The sequence below is a fragment of the Puma concolor genome, chromosome B1, assembly GCF_028749965.1.
Source record: "Puma concolor isolate L17-30 chromosome B1, mPumCon1.1.hap2, whole genome shotgun sequence".
NCBI lineage: Eukaryota > Metazoa > Chordata > Mammalia > Carnivora > Felidae > Puma > Puma concolor.
The window spans coordinates 54,223,728-54,244,886 of record NC_141670.1 but is presented as its reverse complement, the minus strand read 5'-3'; the positions used below and the strand labels follow the sequence as shown (position 1 = coordinate 54,244,886).

The window sequence follows — 21,159 nt, the reverse complement described above, 5'->3', positions numbered from 1 at the left end:
TTCGCTATCCAGATCTGGAACTTAAATTAGGATACTTTTCTACATGGCTGCTCCCCTTTTCTTCTGTTTTGTTTGTGTCATGGCAGTATTGTTCACCCAGTTACTAAAAGTGTGATTGCGAGAATTATTCTAGACTCTTCTGTTTTCCTCATGCCCAACTAGTGGACGAGTCTTTTTTTTTTTTTTCCTTTTCTTTTTGTCATTTCTTCCATCTGCTCCTTTCTCTCCATTTTTAGGATGTTCTATTGCTTGACCCTGAACTACTTTCCTTGATGTCAGTTTTGCCTCGCCCACCGGCAACATAGTTTCTTTTCAGTTCTCCACGTTGCTTCTTTAGTGATTATTTCTGAACCACAGTCTGATCATGCTCCTCTCCTACTTCATTGGTTCCCTTTTGCTTCAGATGAAGACTGAGTTCCATCAGGCAGAATGCAAAATGTGATCTGGAACTTCTGGATCTCCCCCAGATGGCACGTCAGAGAAGTTAAATGTGTCATTTCTATTTACAACGTGGTGGCCAGAAGCTGGTCACAAGAACACACAAAGCTGCTAGGGAGACTGGGAAATCTTTAACTTCTTGGGAGTGCCTTCAAATAGAAGCCCCTTTCTCTTTTCTGATAGCTGGAAAATACCTACGATCACTGGAATCAGAGCACCTATCTTGGATCTCAAGGAAGAAACCATGTTAGGAGTGGCAAAACAACAAGGTAGAAGGAAGGATTGGTAAACACCCATTCCAGACTTTGGCCTGCTCATATCCATAGTTGTTGTTTTTGTTTTTATTTTTATTTTTCTAGTTTTGGGAAGAAAAATAGAATCTTTCTTAAGCCAATATTATTTATTGTGTGCTTTCTGTCACTCAAAATGAGACTAATCTGAACTAACAACAGCAATAAAGGACTCTGTTCATCCCTTGTTTTTCTTGCTACCACTCAACATCTATCACATCTACCACTACAATGGATGTTAGGGGGGTGGGGAAATAGATTTGGAAAAAGCCAACTGATATTAAATAAAGTGAGGAATTATAGCTGTAATGTTAGGTACATACTTTCTGTTAAGGAGAAATTATCACATGTCTGACTATCTTAGTCAAAACAGTTGTACTCTATAGATGGATAAAGCGCTACACATTATATTTATAAAGTAGTATATTAAATACAATCACTCAGTCTATAGAAAGGTCACTCAACCCTTCAAAGACAGGACTGAGACCATTCCCTGAGTCTTCTTTCTCCAAATTTCTTCTTGTTTTCATGTGTACACACAAATGCATGAACAGAGAAGACAGAATTCAAGAAAAGTTAATTTAGAATACACCTAAAATAAACTAGCTATTTCCTATAAAGGTATACATCTCATCTTCTTTTTACTACTTTTTTTTACTTTGAATTTTTTTTAATTTTTTTTTTTTTTTTTTTTTTTTTTTTTAGCATTTATTTATTTTTGAGACAGAGACAAAGCATGAACGGGGAAGGGTCAGAGAGAGGGAGACACAGAATCTGAAACAGGCTCCAGGCTCTGAGCTGTCAGCACAGAGCCCCACGCGGGGCTCAAACTCATGGACCGCGAGATCATGACCTGGGCTGAAGTCAGCCGCTTAACCCACTGAGCCACCCAGGCGCCCCTTTAGTTTGAATTTTTATTTGCTCTAGGAATTTGAATTGTTTTTTGCATTTCAATTAAACTTTCCAATGCAATCTCTGCTTTAAGTTAATATGGATGATAATGGTACATATACACACAGAGAATGTTATATACACTTTGGCATTTTTAAGTGGAGCAAAATTATAAGTTCACATGTTAATACTTAGAATGAAATATTTAGGTTACACATAAAACCTAATTTTCTACTATAATCTCAGGAGGTACCAATTGAGGTCTGCAGCAGAGTCAGTGTCTTTGATGGTTCTCATCCCATTTAAGATTCACAAGAAGAAAGAGATACCCTAAATTTCACAGATTTAAAGGGAAAAAAAGGATTTCACAATCTTTTAAAGGGGTTTAAGGTTGTTACAAAGAAACAACATAAAACAGATAGGAGATATCTAATAATTTCACCCTTATGACCCCCTGCTACCTCTATTCTTTCCAATAAATAAAACAAGATGCTAGTTAAGGACACAGAGGTTCATTTATTCTTACCATGCAGTGGGATATACTATACAAAGTTCGGTCAGTATTTTAATAAGGGTTAAGTCTCTTCCTAAAAAGGAATAATTTAAGAACAGCTAGAAAATATTACATAGTGTATATTAGAGTGTTTTGTAATTTTTTAGTAGAAATAAATGTATAAAGAGATTGTTTTTAAATTTTGAAGGTTAAGATTTCATTACACACGTCATTCTTCTTTCATTTGTTAGGAATGTAACCATTTGTTTATAAAACTATGAGGTCAAAAATCTCTTCTTTTCTTGGATTTTTGTTTTATTTAGTCTGCTAATTAATTAAGTTTCGGCCCTTAGACTTCTGATATACAGAATAAACACATTTAAATAATATAAATTAATAAAAATATGTGTATATTGACATCAACAGAACAAATGGATATAACACAGCTTATTCAAATATTTTATTCCTCATAATCAAATGATGACAATGAAACATTTTGTTTAGAAATAGAAAAAAATTATTTGAATAAACATTTGCTGATGTTTTCCTAACACCCAAGGATAGTCATACAGATTTTTCCTGTGAAGTTAGTCCTAAAACAACTTAAGCACGGATTTACTAGGAACAGAAACTTGGGGGGCTCCTGGGTGGCTCAGTTGGTTAAGTATCTGACTGTAGCCTGGGTCACAATCTCATGATTTGTGAGTTCAAGCCCTGCATCGGGCTCTCAGCATGGAGCCTACTTCAGATCCTCCATCCCCACTGTCCCCATCTCCACCTCTCTCTGCCCCTCCTCTGCTTGCACTTTCTCTCTCTCAAAAATAAATAAATAAATAAATAAATAAATAAATAAATAAATAAATAAATAGAAAAAGGAAAGGAAAGGAAAGGGAAGGAAGGAAAGGAAAGGAAAGGAAAACTTGGGGGTCCCAAGGTAGAACTGTTAATATGAAGTTTGCAATACCCTCCATTTCTCATGGAAAGAGGCCTGTTGCCTCTGCTAACAATGCTTTTTCCTGCCTGAAGTGATCCCCCTTTTCTGCCTGCTTAACTTCTGTCAACTGCTTAAGGTCTATTTAAATTCCTTTCTTTTTTATAAAGAATTTCTCCTTTCCATTAAAAAAAAAGATGTGTTTTTTTTTTCCTTAATATTTATAATTGCTACTATTTGGGTAGTTGTTCATGACTACATTTTTTATAATTTCCAGCAAAAAAGAAATTATTGTTCAAACCACCCTTCATAGAGTCCGGTGGGCCTAAAACATCAGAAGTATATGAATAAACAGATTAAAATTCAAAAATAAATAGTCTGTGATATCAATGGTCTCAGTTTATCTAGGGAATTGGAATACTGTCAGTGATTCTGATCCCAGAATTGTGATAGCACAATAATAGAAATTTAGGGGTACCTGGGTGGCTCAGTCAGGTAAGCATCTGACTCTTGGTTTCTGCTCAGGCCATGATCTCATGGTTCATGAAATTGAGCTCCACATCAGGCTATACTGACAGCACAGAGCCTGCTTGAGATTCTCTGTCTACCCCCCTCTCTCTCTGCCTCTCCCCTGCTCAAGCTCTCTCTCTCAAAATAAATAAACTTAAAAAAAATAGAAATTTGGGGCGCCTGGGTGGCGCAGTCGGTTAAGCGTCCGACTTCAGCCAGGTCACGATCTCGCGGTCCGGGAGTTCGAGCCCCGCGTCGGGCTCTGGGCTGATGGCTCAGAGCCTGGAGCCTGTTTCTGATTCTGTGTCTCCCTCTCTCTCTGCCCCTCCCCCGTTCATGCTCTGTCTCTCTCTGTCCCCCCCAAAAAAAATAAATAAATAAATAAATAAATAAACGTTAAAAAAAATAGAAATTTAAATATGATGTCTTGAGAATATGCATTATTTATTTGATTACTATTTAGGATGTTCATTTAGTTATGTCTTCCCTTTCCAGTGCAAAGATCTTATAAAAAGTATATAATTAAAAGCTATATATTGATTTAAAGACATAGTATATATATTTTATATATGCATACATATGAACATTTTATATATACATTTAATAATTATTTAATAACTATTATCATATGAACTATTACTATATATTATATATATAATATATATTATTATAGACAGCCATTATTATATGAAATGCTATTTGCATTTTTCCAACATTTAGAAAAGAAGAAGCTATCACAATATGAAAGCTAGGTACTGCTTCATTTAGTACAGGTGGGGATATATCCCAAATAGGAACAAGTGAGGCATCAGTGAGTAGTGAGAAAAATGAAAACATGTAGATGACTTTTTTCTAAAAAAACTTTCTGTAAGATAGAGATAAGAGGCAAGTGGGTAAATATATTACCACAGAAAAAATAAAATTAGGAATAAAGAAAAACCAAAGCGCCAAATTGCTTACCAAGTTTCCTCCTGAGTGCTAAAGGCAGAGAAATCAACATGGTATTTTTATTTATGCCGAGAAAGAGTTATTTATTTGAAACTGTCAATCTGCTTTTAGAAATAAAAACGATGCTTCATTCTGGAAATGAGTGGGCACTTTCAGTGTGCTAGACACTCTTTCAAGCCCTGAAGATAGAACTGGACATACATTCCTGTTCTGCCCTGAAGGACTTCACAGTTCGAACTAGAGGTAAGATTCAGGCAATTACTACCCCCTGGGATACGTGCAATAAAGGCACTTGGTGCTTGGGAGCACAGAAGAGGTATCTTCACCTAGACTTGAGAAAGATCAGAGAAGGGTTCTTAAAGAAGGTAAAGTGAGTTGAGTAGAAATTAGCCAGACAGGGGCGCCTGGGTGGCGCAGTCGGTTAAGCGTCCGACTTCAGCCAGGTCACGATCTCGCGGTCAGTGAGTTTGAGCCCCGCGTCAGGCTCTGGGCTGATGGCTCAGAGCCTGGAGCCTGTTTCCGATTCTGTGTCTCCCTCTCTCTCTGCCCCTCCCCCGTTCACGCTCTGTCTCTCTCTGTCCCAAAAATAAATAAACGTTGAAAAAAAAAAAAAATTAAAAAAAAAAAAAAAAAAAAAAAAAAGAAATTAGCCAGACAGATAGAATTCACATTTCCCTCCCAGTCATTTGATGGAGTGGTCATTTTATTGAGGTTCAAATCACTCATCTTCTCCCAGGTCCTCACCATAAACTATTGTATGGACAGTCTGAACCCAAAGCAACAAAAACAATACCAACAACAATAATCACAGGACAAACTGTTTTCTGATGATTTGGTAACACTTATTGACCATTAATAACAACTTTCTTTTCTGTTTGTAGCGTTTTACTTGTCACTACAATTTTCTGAAAATTAGTTTTTGTTTTTATTTTTTAAAAGTTTATTTGGGGCGCTTGGGTGGCTCAGTTGGTTGAGCATCCGACTTCAGCTCAGGTCATGATCTCACAGTTTGTGAGTTTGAGCCCCAGGTCGGGCTCTGTGTGGACAACTCAGAGCCTGGAGCCTGCTTCGGATTCTGTGTCTCCCTCTCTCTCTGCCCCTCCCCCACTCGCACTCTGTCTCTCTCTCTGCCTCTCAAAAATAAAGAAAACTAATAAAAAATTGTTTTTAAGTTTATTTATTTTTGAGAGAGAGAGAGAGAGAGACAAAGCATGGGGGAGGGACAGACAGAGTGGGGAGACAGAGAGTCCCAAGTAGGCTCTGCACTGTTAGCGTAGAGCCCAATGTAGGGCTAGAACTCACAGACCATGAGATCATGGCTTGAGCCAAAACCAAGGGTCAGACGCTTAACTGAGCCACGAGGCTCAGTTTTTATTATTTATTTATTTATTTATTTATTTTTTAACGTTTATTTATTTTTGAGACAGAGAGAGACAGAGCATGAACGGGGGAGGGTCAGAGAGAGGGAGACACAGAATCTGAAACAGGCTCCAGGCTCTGAGCCGTCAGCACAGAGCCCGACACGGGGCTCGAACTCACGGACCGCTAGATCATGACCTGCGCCAAAGTCGGCTGCTTAACCGACTGAGCCACCCAGGCACCCCGCTCAGTTTTTATTTTTAATAGTAACATATTCTCAGATTTTTGTACATATCCTTAACCCTTGTATTGGAGAATATCCAGAGCTAATATAGGTACTAACTATTGATATCCTGTTTTATAACAATTAGAAATTTAACTTTAAAAAGAAATGTGTACTCTTTCATTTATCTAACATCAATAACAAAAGAAAGTCAACAGAGTCTACATAATAGAAAAATAAATAAACTTTAAATGATAATAACTTTAACATTCTTTTCAGAAGATATTTGTATGTGGGGGGTTCCTGGGTGGCTCAGTCAGTTGACCCTCAGACTCTTGATTTTAGCTCAGGTCATGATCCCAGAGTCATGGGATCAATGAGGCTCTGTGCTGAGCCTGGACCCCTCTTAAGATTCTCAGTCTCTCTCTTGCCCTTCTCCCTTGCTCACGCTCTCTCTCTCTTTAAACTAAATAAAAAATATTCATATGAAATTATGAAATTCATATAATAATGGTGTTAGTAGGGGCAGTGATGATTTAAAATTTATTGATAAAATCCTAGTGGTTTGGGGGAACCATATGTATTTATGGAAAAAGATGTTGCTAAAGTTCTAATGCTTTTAGGATTAACTTATCTCACAGGATGTCAATGGAGAAATGATGTCAACCATTTGTTCATTTTACAAAGTTACAAAGCCCTAATAATAAGATCCAAACAAGGAAATACTTCCTCTATTGCTTTAGTTGTAGGACATGACTCAAAATGATAAAACTATACAACTCTAGTCTAAGCAGCATCATGGAAAAATAGCAACCAATACACCATGCCTTCTCGGTAGGGGTGGAAGTTTTATACTGGGGGTCAAAAATCATATTCTTTTATGTATAAAGCCGTGTGTGTGTGTGTGTGTGTGTGTGTGTGTGTGTATGTGTGTGTGTGTGTATATATATATATGTTATATATATGTGTGTGTGTATATAAAACATATACCACAAATTATATATACTATACATGAGCAAATATATAGTATGCTGTGGTATTACAATTTCATGAAGACAATTAGAAAAAAAAAATCTAAAAGTCTAAAAATATCTTTAAAAGGTTCCTTAGGAGGCAATAATGTGAAAAGAAAAGTTGAGAAATAATGAATTATACAACACAAATTTTAGATTCTCATGGTGATAATGAGAAGCAAATCCATTACTTTTCCACTAGATGCTGCCAGAGTAAGTAATATCTGAGATTTGTTTGATCTTCTACCTTTTATGAGATCTTGAACTCAGACTCCCTTTTCACTCTAAGTAATAATACAGATTTAAATAGAATTCAAATCTAAAGTCATAGGCAGGTAGACAGATGTGACAGGCAGATGTTATCTCAGTGCTTACCTATTGTTTATTGAGCATCTATTTCACGCATGACATTGAATTAAATATAATGGAGTAAAATAAACATCAGAACAATCCTATCATCATGGGACTTACAATTAAGAGGGAGACAGAAGACTTGCATGAAAATATGAAACACATTTGAAAAGGATGTTATATGTTCTTCCCTCCACAATGGTACATTGTTAAAAATTGAAGTTCTGTTTCCTCAGTACTTCACATACTGCCTGGAATGGATTCATTGTTCTGTAAATTTATATGAAGTCATAGAGAAAGTCAGGAAGAATGCTACAGCCCCTCTGAAACTGGAGAATCCAACCTCCATTCATGGAGTAACTGCATAGAAAAGGTTATCATTTCAAACCATGCCTCACATAAAAACTCACTTTCCATGAGCAATAGGGTCATTTTAAGTGAAGAAAAGGCATAAAACTCAAGCCAAAAATACAGAGACAAATATTTTGGGAGGCGCATATGGGGAGAAAAAGTTCACTTTGGCCAGGGGAAAGTGGAATGGCATTTTAGTTTTTATTGATTAAAATTATTTGATAAATAGTTTCCTTCTAAGGTAAAGACATTCTTATTGCTGGAAATCTTCAAGTTTATATGATGATAACCTGTTAGAGATTATTTCTGAGAGATTCTCAAATTTAGGTAAGATATTGGGTGGACCAGTTACCTCTAATGTAAGCCCAATCATCCTACAGTGGTGATGGTTGTATAACAGTATCGGAAATATCTGTGTTCAGCTATAATTTCTAACTGGTTATGGCAAATGTTTGATGCACTCATAGAGAATTCTTCATCATTTGCATTGAATGTTATTCCATTCAATATCTATTTTTAGAGGATGCTAATAACCTTTAGATTTTATGCTATTCTTAACTTATACCACTGAAATTACTACTTTTGTGTATTAAATTGTCCTAGAGGTACTGGTAATACTTCTTCCTAAAAGTATCCCCAGTATGGAGATTATAAAAGAATTTCGGAAATGTACTATGACGAAGCTGCTTTTTTTAATATGCATTCTTTCTTTTTCTGACATCTGAGGATTGCAAACTTAAGTTTCCTTAAAATGCTTTAAAATGTGGTTGCTTGCAGTTGATAGAATAGCTTTGTCTTCTGTAGCTGAATAGCCCATTTTATTCACACACTTTCTGTTTGTTGCCAGACAGTTGGTCTGGTCTTGGAATTCTTGCCTTCATTCCAGGATAAGTTCTCTGAAGATGATTCAAATGTCTCTATTCCTGACCCACTCACCTAAGCAAAACAAAGCTACAGCTACACCATTCTCCTAGTGGGGAAAGACAAATAACCCACATTTCCACATAAATATCTACCTACACATGAATTTATTTTCAATAAATACTGTCAATCCAGTATGAAGATAATCATACCGAGAAGGATACAAGAATGTCTGCTGGGAAAATCAAGAAGGATCCCCTATATACACTTCATGAAGTAAGGAAAAGTAAAAGATGTACTTTCCTCAAAATAGTTCCCTAAAAGTCTCCTGAGAAAACTAAGTGATAAAAGGTACCGTCTATGATTGTAAGATTATAAGACTAGTTGAAATTACAGCATTGGAAGGTTCTATAGAAAAGTTTTAGAAAGATATATACTGTTGATATGAGCAGGCCTTTAAGATCGACTATATAACACTATGATAAATTTGTGACTTTGTCACTTGGTTATAATCAGTCTTACCTCCAGTTTAACTCAAGGCTCTCTGTGTACTTCTCTGTGCCCAACTTCACAATGTTCTACCCTTACTGCATATAAATATTTTCTCTATTCTCTCTTCTTTGCATACAATATGATCGCCTTCATAACATTTTGACTGTTAATTCTACAGTTCAAGCATCATCTCTGCAGTCCAAGCTGATGGCAGGATACCAAATCGGCTGCTAGCATTTCAAACTCAAATACTCCAAGCCAAGTTCAGTGTCTTCTTTCTTTCAACAATCCCAATCCTCTACCTGATTTTCTTTCTTTCAGGAGACCATATTCTGGTGAAAAGTTCAAATATAGTTTTCAAATTCTAAAAGAAAGAGATTATTCTTTTCTTCTTGTAGTTTAGCCATTGTTTTTGGCTTATATAGTTATTACTGTTACTAATTATTATTAGCAATCTTACAGAGATACTTTGTGCCAAGTTAAGAGACCATTCCTGTAATGACAACCATTCAGTTACAAGTATTATTTACTTCTAAATTTTATCCACATTCTATTGAGAAAGGCAGCTGTTCCTTCTCTGTATTTCTGCAGGTTTGTTATTGTAGCCAGCTCAGTAGTTATTGCTAGCAGAATATGAATGTAAACCATAAATCGAAATTTCTTTACTGAATTGGACTATCACCACTCACTAAGCATACAATATGCCCATTATCATTTCCTTTATGTCTCACTTTTGCCCACAGAATAAGCATCTTAACAAGATCCAGCACAAGTACCAAGTCTTCGGGATAGCTTTCCTATGTCACATTTCCTAAAACATTGCCGTTTGTGTTTTTCTTTTGTTACTTGGCCCTTTGTATTTTCTCCCCTGCTGCCCTTTAAGTTCTGTGATGGGAAAGGTGGTAGTTTCTCAATCTTCCACAGCCAAACAGTACATAGCACAAAAAATTGTGCAAAGAATTTGGTAAAGGAATCTTGTTGAATTGCTTAAAATTACGCATTAAATACATATTTGTTAATTGACTTGCCTCAGTACGTGAGTGTAGTTAAGGGAGGAAAAAATATGTATAGCATAGGAAATATTTTACAAGTTGTTTTCTGAATCTGCAGGGTAAATTGCCTAAGGCATTGACCAGAGAACTGGGCCATGATCCTTCTATACTTGGGAAATGTGTGATTATTTATAGACACAAAGGTAAGAAGCATATATCATGTGTAGCACAATTTAAAAAAAACTATATAGAATCCTATTACTGTATGTATTTCCTGTATACAGGAAATCATTATGAAAGTTTATTCTTTCAAGTACATTTCTCTTTAATACTTTACATAAGAAAATAGAGCCAACATTAAAAAGGATTTTCCCTATTCTCCAAAACATACCAAGAGCAAAACCAAGAAATTCTATGCCAAAATGTTTTTCTTAGGCTTCAAAGTAAACCAAGATAGCATTTTATTTGTGATTATCATGAAGTCTGAAATTCACATATTTAGTTTTTGACAGAGTGTACCATAATTTATTCAAGTAGCAAGCCTGTAGTTGACATCAAATTATAAATATGAAAAATAAAATTGTATTTTATGAAAATAATCAATTTAAATGAAATATTTTTGGCAGTTCTCCTGTTTTTAGAATTTGTTCTGCAAGCTCTTCATAATCATCACTTATCTGCATTTCAAAGAAAGCTGAACACTGGTGTTCTGTTCCTTATTTTATTAATATGAGGACTAGAACCCAAAAGCCTAGAAGGATTGTTTCAGAAAACTACAATATCTGAGCGAAGTATGAAACTTAAAAAAAAAAAAAAAACTTTACTGCTAAGAAATTCAGATTTCTCACATCTGTTTATGCAATTTTCTCACTTGTATTTTTAAAAGAATTATCTTTTTTAAAAAATAAATAAAATAAAAAATAAAAGAATAAAAGAATTATCTTTTTTAATAATTCTTCCTTAAAAATTACATTTTTTAGACCTGATATATTCTGATAATGAATACTTCTAATTGTATTGTAGAAGTAAATATTTTTATTTTGATGTTTTTGCCTTCATAAAACTTAACAAAAAGTAAAACTTATGCCAAGACAAATATATCATCTGTGGGCCTGCAATAATAGTCTAAGAAAATGCTATAAATATTTATAATATGTCCTTAACAAATTTTGTACTAGTAATAACAACAGAAACTGTCATACATTATTGATAGAAGTATCAATAGGTACAACTACTTTGGAAAGTTTACAATATCTAATAAAGTTAAACATATTCATGCCCACTCTATGATCCAACAATTCTTATCTTAGAGAAAGTCTTAGACCCAACCCATTCTGCCCCCAAAATGCATGTATTCACGTGCATGCATTCACATGTATTCACAAAATATTTGTTCAAGAATATTAATAGCAGCACTAGCCAAAATGTAAAAAATACCCAAATATCCTTCAGAGAACACTGGATAAATTGTGATGTCTTCATGTAATGGAATACTATATAGCAATGAGAATAAATTATTGTTACAGGTACTAATATGGACAAAACACATAAACATAATGCTTCTAAAAAATAAAGCTCACTCAAATAAGTATTTATATAAAGTTCAAAAGCAAAAAAAAAAAAGCATATTTATTGTTGTATAAGTCAAGGTAGTGATCATCTTTGGGCAAAGTGGTGCCTGGAAAAGGTATGGTGGTAGGAGGGTGACTGTTTTTGTGAGGTTTTGGCAATTCTACTTTTTTTCCCCCACATAGTACTTATCTTTACATGCCTGGCTTATTTCACTAAGGATAATGTCCTCAAAATCCATCCATGTTATTACAGAATTTCCTTCTTTTTTTAAGGCTGCATAGTATTCCCTTGTATTTATATACCACTTTTTTTTTGTCCATTCACCTGTCAATGGACATTTAGGTGTTTCCACACCTTAGCTATTATAAATAGTGCTGCAATAAACATGGAATTACTAATACCTCTTCAATATCCTGACTTTAATTCTTTCCGATAAATAACCAGAACTGGGACTATCAGATCATATGTTAGTTCATTTTTAGTTTTTTGAGGGCAATTCTACTTCTTGATCCATGGTCTCTTCACATGAGTGTGTTATCTTTGTGAAACTTCACATGGAAGCTTATTATTTGTGTATGTATCTGTGTGTATATTACATCTCAATAAGATTTTTTAAAATCTTTAAAGCTTATGAAAAGAAGCTTATACTAATAAATTATTTAATTATAAAAATATATGTTTCCAGTTGCAATTCTTGACTCCAAATTGCCCTAAAAAGTATTTTTAAGTTAGATACATTTATAAATTAATACTAAATACTTTTTGTTTTCATTTTTTCTTTTATATTTCCTTTTCATTCAATATGAGCAGACTTAGTGATAAAGAATAGTTTTCCTAAAGATATTTATTTTATAAAATATTTCCAGTAGAAGGAGCTTCGCTTTTTTTTTTTTTAACTATAGGAAATTTTCTTTTAAGGGGCATCACTGAAAATAAATATATTTACTTTTTTATTATTTTATTTTATTTTATTTTTTTATTTTTGACAGAGATCGAGACAGAGAGAGACAGAGCATGAGTGGAGGAGGGGCAGAGAGAGAGAGATTGGGTGACACAGATTCTGAAACAGGCTCCAGGCTCTGAGCTATCAGCAGAGACCAACGTGGGGCTCAAACTCACTAGCCACAAGATCATGACCTGAGCGAAAGTCAGCACTTAACTGACTGAATCACCCAGGCACCCCTAAATTTTTAATTTAAATGATTAAAAAATTTAAATGATTAAAGTTCTTCATAGAGCAATGAATTACTCTCATCTAAGACCAGTCTAAGAGAAAAATTTTATTCAATTTATAAAAGAAGAAAGGAAAAACTTGATAAAGAATATATGTATCGCACAAACTTCTATACTGGGTACGTATTTTTCAAGGGATTGCATTTTTGGATTATTCACAAAGAGCATTTTAAATTACAATTATTTAATATTAATGAAGGTACATTTTTACAATTATGATCATCAATTTGAAATAAAATTTGTGTTAATTTAAATAAAACTAGACAAAAATCAAAGGATGTAATGGTGAAGATTATATACTTAAGAATATATTATAACAAATATAGTGAATTACCAGTATACAAATTTGACTGTAATGACCAAAATGGTTTAGTTACTGACATTAAACTTCCTAACTGTCTACCACTAAGCTATTCTGATTTATTTGAAAAAAAAAATGCATACCGTCATCTAAGATATTAAGAAATAATTAAAGTAAAATAACCCATTTCACTTAAAACATGAATTTTGTACCCCTGTCCATGAAATTTTTATAAATATAAAAATGTTACACTCTTTGTTTTAATCATGTCACAAATAGTAAAATTTGTGACAATTGTCGTTATAAAAATGTAGGCACATTAAAATATTTTTCACTGAAAATATCCTAGTTTACAGTGGTTCAACCCATACTTTAAAAAAATAATTTTGAAATTATAATAACCTTCACAATTAATTCCTCTTACTACAGTTGTATCAAAATAACATAACTTCCTGTAAGGCAGTTTTTATGAGATACGCTATGTTTTTCTAAGGTGCCCAAAGATGAAAAACTGACATAGCAACCCAGAAGACAATATTTACATACTTCAAATAGAAATTAATATACACACAACTTAGTTATTCCAATTATTTGATTTTAATTCTCTTGAAAAGCTTGAGAGCCATAAAAATGAAATCTTAAGGTATTTACAGTAGTAAATTAAAATTTACATTGGTGGTTCAAAAGTCTATATGAGAAGAATCTTGCTTATATATCGTTGTATTAAGAATAGGGGTTACTTTCTCTGTGCCCCTCCCCTGCTCATGCATGTTCTCTCTATGTCTCTCAAAATAAATAAATAAACTAAAAAAAAATTTTTTTAAGAATAGGGGTTAAATTATCTGATCTTTTGACTAGTCTCTATTAAAAATAAATAAATAAATCCCACCAAATATGACTGGACATGATAAGAAAATTACATATCATAAAACAATTTTATTCTTTAGTAGGTTTATTGTAGTATCACTTTCTCCCAAAAGATTATTCTTGACATAAAACATATCTAATGATTTATTTATGACTTTGCCCTCACGTATTACCTGACCTAAGCCCTTTAGAATTGGTACTTACAAGGCCTTAAGTGTTATTTATTTATTTAACTTAACCTCTGGATGTATCAATAATGCTCAGAATTTCTCTGATAAGTAAATGCTTATGTTCTAGATTTTTTTGCCATTTAATTACTTCTAATTACTTCTAATTACTAAATGTTTTCTAACTTTCAAAAAAAAGAGTAACACTCAGAATTTGTATTTCACTTAGAAAAATGAAACTCAAAAGCAATTTGAGAAAGAAGACCTAGGTTTTGGAAATAATTTTCCAAAGGTAATCTTAGCTGCAAATAATATGAGGCCAGTTACTTAAAAAGCACTATATAATGAAAATAGAGCAAAGTTACATGTTTTTTGGGATCTTGATAGACTGCTAGACAGTTTTAGGTAGACAACAATACGATTTAAGGGATACTTTCAATGCAATTTCAAATTGCATTCTCGACTTCATCAATAACAAGTGGTTGAAATCTAGTGCACAGGCTTAAATGAATTCTTCAACTGTTAAATACAAGTGGACTCACCTGAGTAACAGTGCTGCTTCCCAGAAGTAAAATCCTGAAACGAATGTCCGAAAGTGTCTCACGTGGGCCATGATACGGAGAGATTTTCACGATCCTGAAATTAATCTTATCCAAGGCATGGGGGATGAGAAAGCCAGGAACGAAAAATGTGCAATCTAACTCTGCGTGGTGTTGCAGGAGACGAACGCCTGGAAAGCTTCAGCACCTTAGACAGCTCCCCGCAGTCGGAAAAGACCCTGTCTTTCAAACACTTGAAATTCCCTTTAGACCCCTTCTCTGGGCGCTGAGCAGAAGGAAGATTCACAGGGTTACAAATGTGCAGGTGGTTTACACGGTGAACGCGGAATAAGGGGTGAGATGAAATGTCTGAAGTGCCTAGGTTCTGGGCAACAGTTCACTGAAGCTCTAGCAGCAAAGAAAGCTTGTCCTTCCCAGACTCAGACACCGGAGAAAGAATAACAGCAACAGCCGGAACAAGGATGCTTCTTCACCTGCTCCTAGCGCCGCCCGCCGAATCCCACTCTCCACCTTTGAGTAAAACCCGACACCGCTAGCGCGGCAAAGGGAAGCGGGGGCGGAGCCAAACGACACTGTTCTGTTCTCCAATCACGACCGCACAGCGGGACTGAGTGGCAGGCTACTCATCACCGTAGGCCGTGCTTAGCACTTTACCCTTTAAAAAAAAGCAGTGAATAACTGGTGCAGAGCCTTAACTCTGACTGGAGGGAGTTGAGGGAAGAAAGCCTCAGGACTAAGCATTGGGAAAGTCAGCGGCTTTTGTGAATTAGGTAGCAAAACAGCGCTGGAGAGACCCTTTTCTATTTTCTTCCGGGAAAAGGCACAATTTCGGAAGAAAGGTCTTTTCAGATGTGACCCCATCTCTTTGACCTCATATCAAAATGCAGGAGTCAACAGTAAACCCAAACCCTTAGAAAAGGCTAGAGAAGAGCAGAGAATATGGTTCATGAGCATCAGCAGAACCGGAGAACCAGCTGCTTCTAAAATTCTCCTAACACTAACCAGCTTCCTTCTGGCCAGGAAACATTGTTGAGTGGACTAAGTTGAGTTTTCTTCAGTTGTAATAAGGGTTCTAAAAAGATGAAGGTGGGAAATCTAAAGAGATGACTACTTAGAGGCACAATGCCACCCAACATTTTTTTTTCCGTACACACTTTCCATATCTTAATAATAAATTCAAGTGAAGGGGACAACTAGGTCATATGGTACATCTTTTCTTCCATCGTCCATGTACATCTCCCTCTCCTCTCTCTCCCTCCCTCTCGCCCAGCCCACCCCCCTCCCTTATATGGGGATTTGGATTGGAAGACTAGAAAAGTGTGTGTGTATGAGTGCGTATGTTATGTGCATATTTATTCATGTATCTCAAAATAGAATTTAAAAAAGACTAATACCTATGCTATTAGATCTTTATAGTGGCTTTTATTTACTATCAACCAGGACTAAAGCTTTCATTACTTGAATCTTAGCTTTTCCCTTAAACTCCCTTAGATATTTATTCTGAAAGCCCCCTTTTTAATCACTTAACTTTCTCAATGACTAAATTACATGCCAAGAATGTCTTCTTACTCTTTCACACAAACATTTTCTTGTTAATTAAATTCCAGCAGCAATTGACATATTGACTATCCTGTAATTCTTTGTTTAACTGGAAAGGTATAAGTCATTACCTTCTCACCCTCTCAAATGAGGACACAGTGAAAAAAAAATCTTTTTTTATTCTTTAGTAGACAAGCTTTTTTACATTTAGTGAGAATAAAGAATTTTTTATTTATTTTTATATGTTATTACTGTATCTGTCTCTTTCTGCATCTTTGTTTTCTGATTTAAATTACAAACTTCCAGAAGTCTCATAATAAATATCACTGGTTCTACCCATGAATATTTGTACCCGAGAAGGCTCATACAATTTTAATTAACTCAATTTTTCAATGAACCTTTTGAAAGCTCACTAAGAACAAATTCTTTTTAGTTGGTCATTCTTTGAATAGCAATAATTCTTTTAAATACCACACATAATAAAAGAAACAAAACTTATTATATTTCAAGGAGACCTGAATTCCTTACCTTGTTTCCACTATCTAATTGGGTATCTTTGGAAAACTAATCTACTTTTAAAAATATCTTTATTTAATATATCTTTAAAAATATATTCATTGAGGGAATTGAGTTAAATTACCTCTGAGATTCATTCTATGGCCCCAAGGAAGCAACCAATGGAAGTTTATTTAAGTGAGCAAATTAATGCACAACATTTAAAATTCTGTGTTTGCATTAATCTGGATAGTTAGGTTACATGACAGCTTAAAAGATGATAATTTTAGCTATTTCATCTCATTATTAATATTAAAGCATGGAAATATTATACTTTATCAAATTAATATATACCTAGTCAATCAGTTTTTGAGTATAAATGTCATGTAAGAGGACAGTAATATGGAACCTCCAGATTAATGTTTTTTTTCATAAAACCATTATTCCTTCAAATTATTTATGAAAAGCTATGATCCTCCTCTTTTATTTGTTTGACTTGTCACTGCAGTAAGGATAATGACCATTATTTAGAATAGAACCTAGCATATAGTAGATACTCAATAATTTTTGAATGCATTAATAATCATATTAGACACAATATATATTTTTTGAATTAGATTTGTGAATTTGTTACACTACATTGGGTACTAGATTAATTTTGACTAAGTAAATCAGAAATTAATCAAAGAGTGGGTTGCAGTGCTTTGTTTCTTTGAGTTAACATGTAATGATTAATTTTCCATGGCTTCTTGTCTATGGATTTTTATATTGTTTGCTTTTAATTTCTATAAGGTCAAAATGAATTTCATGCATCTACATATTTGTGACAGCTATTCTCATAAATTTTATTCTTTTGAGAATAATAGTCCTGATTGGACGGGTAAGGAAATGAATGTGTTTTTGGAAAAAAGACCATTCTGTGGCTGATGAATAACTGACTAGTCCATTTATATAAAATTAAGCTGGATTCTGATTTGCTCACATCTCTGCTCTTCTCCTTATTGCCTTTATTATTTCTCTCTTGAACTAACAGATGATATTTTATGTTATCTAAGACATGGGATTTCAGAGTTGAATGTGATATTAATCTTCATCAGATTTAATACTTTCCTTCTACAAAGGAAGTAATTGTAGCCTGCAGTGGTTAAGTGATGGTTACACACCCACAAATTTAGCAAGTTGAAAATATTAAACTTGAACTTGGTGCCTTTGGCACCAATTGTCTACTCCCAGTGAGCTATCTTTAATAGTGTATTTCTACTATTGTCTCAAACTGTATGTATATTGACTAACCTAGAGAAAAGTAAATCAAATTCAATCTAATGTAAAGCTTTTATCAGATGCTCAGTTATTACTGCCTATGATCTAAAACATGTGATAATATAGATAGATAGATAGATAGATAGATAGATAGATAGATAAAATGATTTGCAATTTAGTAAAAGAGTTATTTACTTTTTTTGAAGTCAATGTAGTATGGGGTTAAAAATAGTTTACTGAGAGTTGATCAGATTCAGTCATATGGGGTCATTCTAATCATCTCATCAAAAGGTTATGTATAAGTAAAATGCCAGTTTAAAAAGTTACAAAAAGTAATGTCATTTTTTGGAATAATTAGAATATTCACATATTTCAATTAACACTCTCTGGGAAAGTTGAAAGAAAGTTTTAATTTAGGAATCAATCAGAAAGTCACTTGTTCAGGGGTGCCTGAGTGGCTCAGTAGGTAGAGTGTCTGACTTTGGCTCAGATCATGATCTCACAGGTTGTGAGTTTGAGCCCTGCATCAGGCTCTGTGCTGACAGCTCGGAGCCTGGAGCCTGCTTCAGATTCTGTCTCCTTCTCTCCCTGCCCCTCCCCCACTCATGTTCTGTCTCTGTCTCTCTCAAAAATAAATAAACATTAAGAAAAAAATTTTTTAAAAGAAAGTCACTTGTTCAGAACAAATCAAATAGAGGAGAATTAATCTTATTGCATAGGTAGATATTATCATCAAGTAAGTGAGCCTAGTGAATTTATCTTTTGTACAGGGATCTATCATAATAATCATGACATGTTAGCAGATCAAGTACCTCCTTTGGAATAGTGGTAGAAATATCTAATAATTTATCTCCATTTCCTTGTTCAAGATACAAAGTTTCTCACATGAATCTCAGCAACAGCCTCCTAATTGTTCCTCCTGTTTGCTCTCTGATTCCCCTGTAATTCTCCCTTGTGAATATTAAGGAGTTTTTATTTGTTTCTTTTGTTTGTTTTAGTAAATCAGATGATGCCACTTGTATTCCTAAAACCCGTTAATGCGTTTCCATTGCAATAGACTAAAATCCACAGGAATTTAGAATAACAATCATAAGACCAAAAGCTGGGCTTGAAAAAATCCACAGTTCTCTTTACAGATGACAAGGCTCTGAATGATTTTCAATCGGCAAACTCCTCAACTTCAGTTTTTACTAGTCTCCCTTTTCACCAGTATGCATGCACCAGTAACATAAGCTGCTCCTTATCTCATGATTTCTCTACTTCAAACACTCTTCCATTTTTGCTTCTTGTGTCTAGTCTTTTTCTAGCCTTTAATTCAGAGTAAAAAGAAAAAAATTCTTTTTTCTTTCCTTCTTTTTTTCTTTCCTCCTTTTCTTTCCTTCTTTTCTTTCTTTTTTCTTTCCTTCTTTTCTTTCTTTTCCTTCTTTTCCTTTCTTTTCTTTCTTTCCATTTCTTTTCCTTTCTTTCTTTCCTTTCAAAAATATCCTTTTTACCTTTAAATCAGGATTCATATCCTTCATAGATTCAATTATAATTTGATGTTTGCCTTTGTTTGAATATTCTTGAAAGGCAGGGGCAATATGCATCCTTATGTTGGCACAGTGTCTGGCACATTAGGAAGTATCTGCCGAGTGAATGAATGAATGAATCCACATCCTCTGCTCTTTGGTTCTCCCTTTTCTAGAGTCCATTCTTACTAATCTCTTTTAGCCCATTCTTTCTTCACAATTATTTAAGATATTTATATTATGGTTTTCTTTCCAGGTCAAATATATTCCTTTGCCATCTGAAAGTAACCTTCAAGTTTATACGTGTGCCCTCAGTTCACTCTGAGAGTGGCTTATAAGTAAGATGAATATTATCCACTATATTGTAATTTTTACTATTTTAATACTCACTCAGGCTTGTCATCTTTTTCTCCAGATAGTAGTGGTAATTTGTCATATTTCCTTAGGTGACCTTAAATAGTAGGATATTAGAAGCAGTTAATTTATTGAATATTTCATTTTTTTCTCTGAATTTTTGGTATCAAGTAGGCACAACTTGTAACAGTACCTCCAAATTATTTCTTCAAACAACGCATTTATCAACAAATATAGAATTTATAATATGCATCATCTTAGGTGCTTCCTGAATACACATGTGAATGAAAAACAAATCTTGTCCCAGAGGAGCTGCAATCTATATAATATGTAAGATATACATGAATATTCGTTGTATCTCATAGAATGTAAGTACTGAAGGATGCAAAGAGAAATGCTATGGGAATTCAAATGAATTACTTTAAAATGGAAAGTATGTGGGGCGCCTGGGTGGCTCAGTCAGTTAAGCTTCCAACTTCGGCTCAGGTCATGATCTCGCGGTCCGTGGGTTCGAGCCCCGCATCGGCTCTGTGCTGACAGCTCAGAGCCTGGAGCCTGTTTCAGATTCTGTGTCTCCCTCTTTCTCTGAACCTCCCCTGTTCATGCTCTCTCTCTGTCTCAAAAATAAATAAATGTTAAAAAAAATTTTTTTTTAATGGAAAGTATGAGACAATTGGAAAATCTTCATAAGGTAAGGGATATTTAGCAAAGCTTTGAAACCAATTCACAGTTAATTTTTAAAATTTATAATGAAAAAACTTTGTAAGAGGAGGGTAAAATATCTTCGAAAGCATTAAAGAGAAAACAGTGGGGTGAATAATTTTGAATGATAACATTTGTGTAGTTAACTACTGTATTGAATACTTTGCATATTATCTTAATTTCTGCTCTCAAGACTCTAAGGTATACATAATCTTATCTATGTTTTAATGATGAAGCAACTGAGGTTCAAAATTTTAAATAGCTTTTCCAATATATCAATTTATATTATTGGTATAAAAACGGGGGGTGGGGGTGACTGAAGGAAAGTAGTGAAAAAGAAGTTTGAAGCATATCACAGATGGCCATAAATATTGGTCAAATAATGCACAAAGTTAAAAATTGTTGCTGAGTTTTCTGGATGGTTAATAATATGTTAACATGGTTGTAATGGCAGAGAT

General features: G+C 34.2%; 1 protein-coding gene across 2 annotated transcripts in view; it reads right to left on the bottom strand.

The window, feature by feature from the left end:
- The window catches only part of GLRA3 (glycine receptor alpha 3), a 201,435-nt gene extending 186,047 nt beyond the window's left edge, over positions 1 to 15,388 (bottom strand). The window contains exon 1 of one of the 2 annotated variants that reach the window (XM_025921486.2): positions 14,826 to 15,388. In XM_025921486.2, the coding sequence (XP_025777271.1) occupies positions 14,826 to 14,896 (71 nt within the window). In that variant the 5' untranslated portion in view covers positions 14,897 to 15,388. The remainder of the gene's footprint in view (positions 1 to 14,825) is intronic. The other variant, XM_025921487.2, reaches the window with a different exon arrangement.
- Between the last annotated feature and the right edge of the window lie 5,771 nt (positions 15,389 to 21,159).